Source organism: Perissodus microlepis, chromosome 15 (assembly GCF_051167445.1).
Source record: "Perissodus microlepis isolate ML-2025 ecotype Zambia chromosome 15, ASM5116744v1, whole genome shotgun sequence".
Lineage (NCBI taxonomy): Eukaryota > Metazoa > Chordata > Actinopteri > Cichliformes > Cichlidae > Perissodus > Perissodus microlepis.
Window position 1 is genome coordinate 9,389,073 of NC_140475.1, and position 10,117 is coordinate 9,399,189.

Sequence of the window (10,117 nt, forward strand, 5' to 3'; positions counted from 1 at the left end):
TTCCTGCCTTTGCTACTGTCTCCTGCCTTCTAATACACTTCATGCCTTTGTTGCTCTTGTTCCTAAATGCTTTCACTTTGCAATAATACCGCTTATAGTTGATGGTGAAATATCTAGGAAGGAAGAATTTCACAAACTGACAAGGGCATCCCGTTACAACACCACACTTGGATTCAGTGAGCTCTTTAGAACGACCCGTTCTTTCACACAGGTTTGCAAACGTAGACTGCAAGGCTGGGTGCTTGATTTCATGTGGAAAAGGACTGAAACCCCCCTTAAATTCAAAGACGAAGAGGTGTGGTCCAGTACTTTAGTCCCTATAGTTTGCATACTGAAGCATACAGATGGACTCAAAATTGGATTCAGTCTGGATCTGGATTCTACAAAACCTGTTTCAGCAGCATTGACAATAAAACCCAGGTGTTGACATAGAAGTCAACATTCATGTTTAGGAAGATCCAGAAAGAGTGAAAGAAGCACCAACCAAAACAGACGGTGGTTTGCTGACACCTGTAGCTCATCTCGTAGACAAATCTATGGAACTGTTACTCAAAGTTTCTTTGTAACACATGCCTGTTAAAAAACTAATAACTGGGGCTCCTTTCACTTAAAGGTTTCAAAACTATTCCCCAGGTTTCTCTCTAAAATTTGCTAAATCTCTGATAAAATATTCAAAAGAATAATGATAATTAAACTGTCAGTTTAAAGGGTGACACATCTTCTGATCACCCATAGTTGTATCACAAAAAGCCGTTTAATTGTGACACAAAAAAACGACGCAGATGAGACCGTGCGTTGTGTCATTGTCTCCTCTGTAGCTGCATCTGGAGCCACCTGGCAGAAACCGATAGCGCTGCTCGATATCACACCTTGAGACAATTCAATTCTGCACACTCTTAATAATAATAGTAATCCCATTCGGCAGGGCCTGCATAAGTAATGCTCTGCATGCATATTCATAAGTGTACCGTTTCCTTTGCGGGCCATTTCATTCAAAGCTAACGAATGTGGTGAAACAACTGGCTCGCATCTGGCCCTATTCTTTGTGTCGCCTCTGTCCTTTGATATGGACCCCAGCTCTTTTCTTCTTCCTCCTCTTGTTCTGTTGTCATACCAGAAGATTATTTTGGATGGAGAGAATGAGGCAGAGGACCCCGCCGGCCGAGCCACAGCTCACAGCACTGAGGTTGGTGCAGCTGGTTGATGTCACAGGTTCAAGTGTACACACTGAAGTGGACAGATTTGGATTTAGCTAAAACTGTGAAAAAAATTGCGAAACTGTGCTTTTAGTTGAAAGTTATACTAGAAATCAATGAAGGAACTACTGTATATTAAGGAGAAAATCAAGTATAAACTCCAACAACGTTTATTTAAAGATGTCAACGGCCTTCCCAAATCTTCCTGTTAGTGATACTCTGTTTCCACGTCTATGACAGCTCAGTCAGCTGACTGCAAAAACAGAGACACAGTTTAAAGAGAACCTGACATTAGATTCATGGCTGACAGACAACGTTCTGAAGATATTTCTCACTTAGTAAGCGTTTAACTTGAAACACCCCTGATTACATTTAAAGGCTTACTTCACACCCCAGACTGTTTTTTAAATGGATGTATGGATGAAACAGGATGCAAAGCAGCTTAGTTTGAGATTTCACAATGGGACATCACTGACCAATGACAGCACAGTGCCTACGTCCATCATTTATATACAGTCTATCAGCCACACATAAAAAACAACCTCACTGAACTCTGTGTTCAAATGAAGACAATAAAAATATTATTGAAAATACTGCCTGAGTTAAGATGATTCTGTCAAACTTGGATTTCTAAATGAAAAGAACAAGAAAATAAACTCTTTTTATTTAACCTCAGTGCTGTCCAGGTTTTCAAAAACCCAGGCAAACTAGAATAAATGAACTGCATTTGTTAAAGACATCATTAGGGGTCATTATGTGCTGCTGTTTGTGTCTTTGCAGACTAACCTGTACACTATGGTTGCCGTGCAGTTCTTGTCAAACTTCCTGACCAACCAGCCAAGCTGCTGTTGATCCAGAGGTATGTTAGCTTCCTGCATGTGTGACAAGTTCAATTTCCCAATCGCTCATTCACGCAAGAGTGGGAGCTACAACTTACTAAGTTAACATTCTGTCATAGATTTGTTATCGTTGCTCATGAGGTGCATTATTACATTATCACTGCAGCATGACAAACCGTTAGCCTGACCTTTACAGCCTTCCTGAAGGCAGAGATGGAGACTTTCATGGTTCCCTCTTTGTCCAGAGCCTGGAAGAAATCCATGATGCTCTTATTTTGCTCTTCAAAGAACTTCTACGGAAAAAAATATATATAGAGAGAGAGATCTTGTTTTACAGTTGGAAGCATGTTAAAGATGCTGCTAAGACTTCTGAAGTATGAACTGAAAAAGCAGTAAGAATACAGAATGATTTTATTGATTTTCCCATCACCAGTTTTCTCAGCCTCCTTGACAATCTACCTTAAAGATCCCAAGTGCCAATAAGTTCTTGGTGACGGAGGGCAGAATATAATACTGGAACCGCAGAGCAGGGCAGGTCACGCGGGTTTCTTCCAGCAGCTCCACAAAGGTCTCACACACAAGCACACTCTGCACTCACACAGTCACAGACATATTATGATCATATAATATTGTGATTGTGTATCTAATTACTTTTGGGGGCTTGTGTACAAAAATGGCATTGTGACCGTTTGATTTAAAATCCACTGCGGTGGTGTACAGAGGCAAAATTACAACAAATGCGTCATTAACCAAAAACAGACTGTAAATTAAAACAGATACTACTTTTATTTACACCTCAGCTTATATTTTCAAATGAATAATGTTTCGCGGCACTTACAGAAATATCGATCTCCTCCAGTGCTGATTTCATGTTGTTTTTAACCGTTCTGAGCAGCGTGGCGGCTCCGATTTTTGTTATGGGGTTGCGAGAGAGCTGAAACGCACACGCAAAGACCAAACATGATCTGAAATTCATAGGGTGCAATGACGTTAAAATCGTTACAATGAAGTATTGCTGCAGGAGTCTTTTACTCACTTTGAGAACCTCGAGGGTTTCGTTGGTGGCCAGGCCCTGGCAGAGCAGCCTTACAGCTTCATCGTCCACACAGTTAATGCTGAGGTCCAGCAGCACAAGTGTGTCATTTTGTTGCAGCACTTCAGCCATCAGCTGTACCTCTGGACGGCCAAATCCACTGTTCGACAGCTGGAGCTGCTTCAGTGTTGCGTTTACCTGAGGAAAGAAAAGGGGGAGAGAAGGTCAGCAACGAGAGTTAACAAAACTGAACTCTTTGCTCGAGTGTGTCATTTTAGTCACCTTTAGACCAGCAATCAGAGCCGCATTGCCACGTATAAGAAAGTGATTCCAGCTCAGATTTAGGACTTCAATACCGATGTTCTCTGCTACAAGGAAGTGAAATACACATTTTTACAAAGTCACAATACATTTGAGACTAATCTACAAGCTACATGTAAAAATTTCTCAAGTTCAAGAAATACTTTAGGAATACTTAATACTTTACTATTAAGTAATATATCAGTGGGTCACATTTCTCTTTTATAGGTCTGCTTGTTTGTTTTCATAATTACTTTAGTTTAGAAAGTCTGTACAGCAGCCAATCCAGGACTTCAAACTGCTGAAAATCAAATGCTGACCTAAGATGAAGTATATAGTATTTAGTTCTTTATGTTTTGTTGATGCATTTTGATTGCCTGATGATTTGCTCTGCTGGCTTTACTTCTACTACCAGACAGCCATTGCTTCAGTTTTATTTCTTCCCTACTGCTGACGAGGAGATATAAGTTGAAGTTCGAGTTCAAGACCAAAAACAGTCAGAAAATTCAAAAATGTGTTATTTTAAAATCCACTTTTTTGGGTTCAGTTCTATTTCTTATTTAAATTCGAGCTGTATGTATGGAAATGTATGTAATTATGTAAATATATATTGTAACTTTTTAGTTAAAATCACAAAATGAACCACCTGCAATACTTCCGCAGCCCACCAGGAGGCTACAACACCCACTTTGAGAATCAATGCTGTGCAGCAGAATTTGTCTTTTTCTCTAAAATGCTTAAACTACTACAATGATATAGTATAATATCATAAGGGCACACTGACTATATTTCATAATGGAAGGAAACTCAACAACAAGAACAATAATGCTCAAACCGCCTTCACAGTATATCTACTAATAAGAAGCTATAATCCTCAGCTTTTTAGCAACTTTCTTTCCCTGACTCTCATTGCATGATCTATAATATTCTTTGTTATCACTACAGAGGTGTCCTCCCACATGAAGGTTTATTTATACGGTGCAAAATTGCCTCAAGGTACTTCCTATCTTCACGGAAACAGGGAGGGGGTAGCCATCAGTGGCAACTGATTGAGGGTGATGGGAGAGAGTGCAACTCGCAGAGAGAGAAGGACGAATCTAATGACATGCTGAGTGCTGACAAGGTGAGCAGAGAGGAAATGCTCAGTGGATCACAGGAAGTCACACAGCAGTTTGAGCCTATAACAAGTAACTAAGGGATCCTTCTGAGTCACCTGATTCAGCCCTAACTATAAACTTCATCAAAAAGTCAAATCTTAAAAGTAGAGAAACACCAGAGAGTGAAGAGTGAAGTTCTCTATTAGGACAATATGGTACTACAAGGTCCATATTGTCCTAATATGGCCTGATTATTCAAAATGCTGTTTGTAAGGAAAACAATTTTAAATTCTAGACTTAACAGGGAGCCAATGCAGAGAGAGAGAGAAATTTACATCTGGATGTTCCAAAGTGAGGATAGCTTGTTTCTACCCTAACGCTTAAAGCCCAGATGCTATTCCAAAATTGTCAAAAGCTGCTTCATCATTAGAATTTCTAATTCACGAAAAATAAAAGTAAAGCTTTGCATTAATTTGAAGGATCTAATGTGAACAGAAATAGAGATGATCTGTACCTAACATGACACCCAGGTCTTCTCCTCCTGCATCGCAGATGCAGTTGTAACTGAGGTCAAGCTCTTTGACCACAAAATCATTCTGTTAGATAGGAAAGAAAATTCTGAATTGCAGCTTAAAGCACATATAGACGTGACACATATAGACATGTGTAATTCATTATGTATGCGGCATTCGGCAGTCTGCACTCACCTTTAATGCTTCTGCCAAGCATTTAGCTGCAGCGTCACTAAAGTCATTTTCTAAAAGAACAAAGGGAAATGAGAGAATTACCTTCTTCATTTCGCTGCTGTATTACAGTGATAGACAGAAGTTCATGTCAGCATAGCTTAAGACTTGACTGAGCACCTGAGAGGTTGATGGATTTGAGCTTAGGATTGTCTGACAGCATTTTGGAGATAACCTCTGCTCCTTTAAGGCCCAGCTTGTTGTCGGAAAGATTCTGAAGAAAAGACAAGATTGAGATTTTTTTTTTTTTAAATAACATTAATGCCATTTCTCTTGCACATACAGCAAGAGGATTACATCTACACCTAACAAAACTGAAGTTTTGAATGTGATGTTTTTAAAGTCGTTACTAGACTCTGAATGCTGATGTTTTCAAACAGCATCGCCATCAGATACTGTGTCCCTTCAGCCTGAAGTGAGTTCCCTTTCAACTCGAGGTGGGTGACTACACCGTGACTCTAAAACATTAAAAAATAAATTTATAAAAAATGATACAATATTGTTTAAAAAGTACAAACTCATTTGAAATATGTTGCAGACTCATTACATGACCAGAACTTGATCCAGCATGACCTACACCATCTTAATTTGGGGATTGCATGAATAGCTAGAAAAAAGGATTACTTTCAGAAGGATAGCCAGAGCTTTGGCCCCCAGAGGTCCCAGCCCATAGTAATTCAGGTCTAGAATAGCATCATCCAAGTGGCGGAGGATGTAGGAAACAGGAACGGCTCCTGTCTGCTTGCAGGCCTTTAGATACACGTCTGATGGGGACAAATTCAATCTCCTGCTGGAGGTGAAAACTGAAATGAAAATAAGAAGACGTGACGGGTAAATAAAAAACCACATCTACTGTTACGGAATTGTTTTGCTCCATGAACATACTATCGTCTTCCAGGTCAGTACTGCATTCATCATCACTGTGCCCTGCTTGGCCCTTAGTGAACTTGATTTCCTCCTGGGATCCTCTGGACAGGACTGACTGAACAGAGGGCTGCTGCTTTTCCTCTTGTGAATTGGACTGAAAATCCACACTGTCTTCATGGATGTTATTCATCACGGCACGAGATCCTGACAACCTCAAGTGTATGTTTGGAAGACAACATAAGAGGAGCAGACAGGTAGGATTCACTGCTGCAGGCTATTAGACTGTTTAAGCAACACTGTAATTTTTGTAAACTCCTGTGCACTGCCATTTTTTAGGCATTAGCATCTATATGAGCTGCACATGAAAGTTTTTACGCTGAATTTATTAGGGATGTGCATGATTTACAAATATTCAGATGAGTTCTATTTAACTGCCCTACAATAAAAGAAGAAAATGTGATCAACTATGCAAAGTCCCCAGACTCGACCGACAAAGTGAGATGAAAGTCTAAACATGTACAGATATTGACAACTGTCAGAAAGGTTATGTGTGGCACCCCTTCAAAAATATATAAAAATGGGGCACAATTAAAGCTACCGAGAGTCTACCACCACTATCCACAGTAGCAGAGAGCACACTGGGCAGTGGACAATCTTTAGACAACAATCATCAGTGAAAACTGAACTTGATCTTGAAATATCTTTGCATGAAAAACCCACTCCTGGTATTTCCATCAGCTTAAATATTCAGACTTCCTGTCTTCCCCAATATTTAAAAATCTTGGAAACGCCCCTGGCAATGCACTACTTCCATGAGCAATGTGAACCTGATAGAGAAACCTGCAGAAACAACACACGGATAGTTTTACATGAAGTTTAAAGATCTACTGAACTTAACATGACTTACTTTACAGCGCATTTATTTAATAGTGAGGTAGAAGAAGAGCTGCCAGCTAACTAGCTGCCTAGCTACTACTGCATTTTATCAAGCAGTTAACAGTTAGACCAGCAGAAGAGGGGAAACACTGTTTTATTCGGAATTAAAAACAAATATTAACTTTTTTTATATATATAAAATCCTATTTGTCAGACCTTTATTATTGTTCATAGCAGAGGAATAATCCGCCTACCTGGGAAAAATTTGTCGTTTTCTAGTGTTAAGAAGATGATCCAACGGCTGATCAGGAGAAGGAAAGTTATGAAAGATCCGAGGGCGGCCGGAAAATTATCGATAAAAACAAATGAAGCACACTGGAAACGGCCATTTCCATCTTTAAAAAAAAGAAAGAAAGAAAGAAAAGTACCCTATATCAATTAATAATGGTTTAAAGTATGGTAATAGTGAAGACTTTGATTCGTTTATATAGATAAGCACTAGATGGCGCTGTTCACCGTAATCCCTATCGAGATGAGACCGGATGTGGTTGTAACGTGGGAGAGACCAATGACTGTATAAAGCACTCCTTTAAACAGTCACTGGGAAAGACTACCAATTCTACCAAATGGGGCAAAATATAACCACAAATATGAGTTGTTCTTTTATTGCAATAATCTCCCACACCCTTTTTTAAAACATACGGCACATTGTGACGTCGACGTGTTTTTGCTTCTTATTACTAATTGTTAACACTTAAGTGCAAAGGCTGTAGGAAAGGATCACCACGTATTTGACTCTAATGTTCTCACAGAGCTTTGATTTGATTTTGTTTATAGTAGACACGCATGTGGGTACTTTGTTTCAAATTTGAGAAGTTTAGCTCAGAACAATACAGGCAAAATGTTACAAACATACTCCTGTCATTTGGTACAGCCTCTGTAGCAAAGAAAAACTTGTTAACAATTTATTTTTCAAATTATAAACACTTGAGGTTTTATTTATTTTGTAGCTCATACCAGCAGGTTTTAAATGGAATTCTGTTTGATTTTCATCTATAGTGTTTTGGAAAAGTCTTGAGCCACTCCTCATCTCATGCTTCCAAGGAGCCAGACTCGTCATTTTTAATCTGGTCTTGAGCAATATTTCTTCAGGCTTTCTGGAGATCTTTCATTGTTTGGCTGCTTTTAAACTCATTCTTAGTCCAGTCCTTCCACCGGACATTTTCAGAAGAACAGAAGAATTCTTTTAGGTTTGTTAAGGTACTTAAACAAACAAACAAACAAACAAACAAACAAACAAACAAAACAACAACAAAAACCCTACCTAAACAACTACTTCGAGAGATGAACCAGTGTTGTGTTTACATATAACAGACAACTTAGCAAATATTCCATTTTAATGTTATCTTTAGGCACTTGGTTATTAGCAACCTGACAGGCATAACCACCAACAAGGCAATTCCCAAAGAGCTATAACTTTATCTTAAATAAGATATTTAAATATTTTAAATAAGAAAAAAATCACACAAAGACCTGACACAGGACCTGAGAGATGCACCTGAACCTTCAGTCCATACATTACTGTTCACTGTAGACTCATCACATCACACATGGTTTCAGTGGACGAGAGGTACAGCAGTAAGTGTCCACAGCCACGTGTAAAGTAAAGTGGAGGGTCTATCATGGTTCGGGGCTGCATTTCAGCCAGTGGTTTTGGGGAGCTTCTCAAAATTAATGAAATTATAAACGTAAAAAGATTTTGATCCACCATGCAATGCAACCTATATAAAGTATGTGACTGGCAATGGCTTAATTTTTCAGCATGACCAATGATCCATGTATATTTGAATATGTTTAATGCATCGCTGCAACCATTTTGTTTTCTTAGGAAAATATAAAGAAATGAGGGGTCACTCGAGACCTTTGCACAGTATTGTACATTATAATTGGAAGAGAAAGGGATTATCAGGGAAATCCTCAAAATGTATAACGATTTTTGTCCTGCTGTTCGTGATCAAATGGTAAATGTCAATACTTAAGTGCAACTTTAACTCAAAGTCACAGGGCAAAGTTTGAATTTAGTTGAGCCTCCACCAATAAGTCAAATTGCAGTTCATATCCATGTCTATCCAGACTTGACATTTTACATGACAAATGTCATCGCCTTATCTTTTTATCCTGTGTAAAATGTCATCGTCATGAGGTTAGAGTGACTGATATTTGACTGTGGACTCTTGTGCACTAAAGAACTCATGCGATAAATCTCTGTGTAACCGTGGATAAGGATTAGTTTCATTGACCACATTAAAGCTGTAACTAAATCTGCTTTTTGGCATCTCAGAAATGTAAGTGAGAGATTACGTGTCCCAGCAAGAGCTAGAGAAGCCCATTCATGATTTCACTTATTTCCTAGTCAGTTCGTTCTTTAGTTGACGTCAACATTTTCTCAAGGCAATATGTCACAGTGTCCTTTCCTCTCTGACCATGAAAATCTAATTAGCTCATCCTTGAGCTCAACTGCATATTTGTGCTAAATTTAAAGAAATATCTTCCAAGTGTTTGTGAGGTATCATATTCACAAAAAAAGAGTCAGTTCTAATAAATATACTAATAAAATACATGTTCCAATAAACACCAGACTTGTAAACAGTAATAAAGTACTAGGATAAATTCTACAATGAAGAGGCAGCCAGTGATCGTCAGCAGGTACTGGGGCGTCTGCTGTCGGGTTAGTTCTGTGCTGTCTGTCATTTCTCGCGGTGAGCCGTAAACAAAGGGATCTATGTTAATCAAGGCTTGAAGAAATAAAAGCACGAGTGACCTTTTCAGAGTTGTGCAAACAAAAGTAAAGCCCTGACTTTGGCAATATACTGAAGAATAGCGCTGAAGAAAACGTGATTGCACAGCATTTGGCATTCTGTAATTCTAGTGTCATGACCGGCTGGTGCAAATTCAACTTCAGTATATTGCAATATTGCATTTTTACAGGTGCAACGTAATGGAAGGAAAACATAAATAAAAGGTCTTTCTTGTAGTTAGAAAATAAAATTTAATCTATTCAGGATATCAGTTTATACATAAAGAGAGATGCAGAACAGACACTGAAATACTGCTCAGCTGAGGAGCCTCTACTCCTTTTCACAGCTGTTTGACAGCGCAACATGAC

At 38.8% G+C, this 10,117-nt stretch overlaps 1 protein-coding gene across 3 annotated transcripts; it reads right to left on the reverse strand.

The window, feature by feature from the left end:
* Nucleotides 1–551: 551 nt before the first annotated feature.
* Nucleotides 552–10,046, reverse strand: LOC146371642 (uncharacterized). 3 transcript variants are annotated; one of them, XM_084953528.1, is made up of 14 exons: nt 7,206–10,046; nt 6,094–6,287; nt 5,833–6,011; nt 5,559–5,666; nt 5,329–5,422; nt 5,173–5,222; nt 4,980–5,061; nt 3,351–3,436; nt 3,072–3,266; nt 2,874–2,969; nt 2,495–2,623; nt 2,224–2,328; nt 1,983–2,041; nt 552–1,449 (listed from the first exon to the last, which is right to left on the reverse strand). In XM_084953528.1, the coding sequence occupies exons 2-14, from the start codon at nt 6,263–6,265 to the stop codon at nt 1,428–1,430; spliced, it is 1,377 nt and encodes a 458-aa protein (XP_084809654.1). In that variant the 5' UTR covers nt 6,266–6,287; nt 7,206–10,046; the 3' UTR covers nt 552–1,427. The 3 variants fall into 3 exon arrangements, with proteins under 3 accessions (XP_084809654.1, XP_084809653.1, XP_084809652.1); XM_084953527.1 differs by having other exon boundaries at nt 553–1,449; nt 1,983–2,068; nt 6,094–6,279; XM_084953526.1 differs by having other exon boundaries at nt 553–1,449; nt 1,983–2,068.
* Between the last annotated feature and the right edge of the window lie 71 nt (nt 10,047–10,117).

Coding starts and splice junctions, on each gene's coding strand:
- LOC146371642 (XM_084953527.1), bottom strand. CDS start 6,265: ATGAATAACATCCATGAAGACAGTGTGGATTTTCAGTCCAATTCACAA. Junction 5,223..5,328: donor CAAATCCATCAACCTCTCAG/GTGCTCAGTCAA, acceptor TTGTTCTTTTAG/AAAATGACTTTAGTGACGCT. Junction 2,970..3,071: donor AAACCCTCGAGGTTCTCAAA/GTGAGTAAAAGA, acceptor TGTGCGTTTCAG/CTCTCTCGCAACCCCATAAC.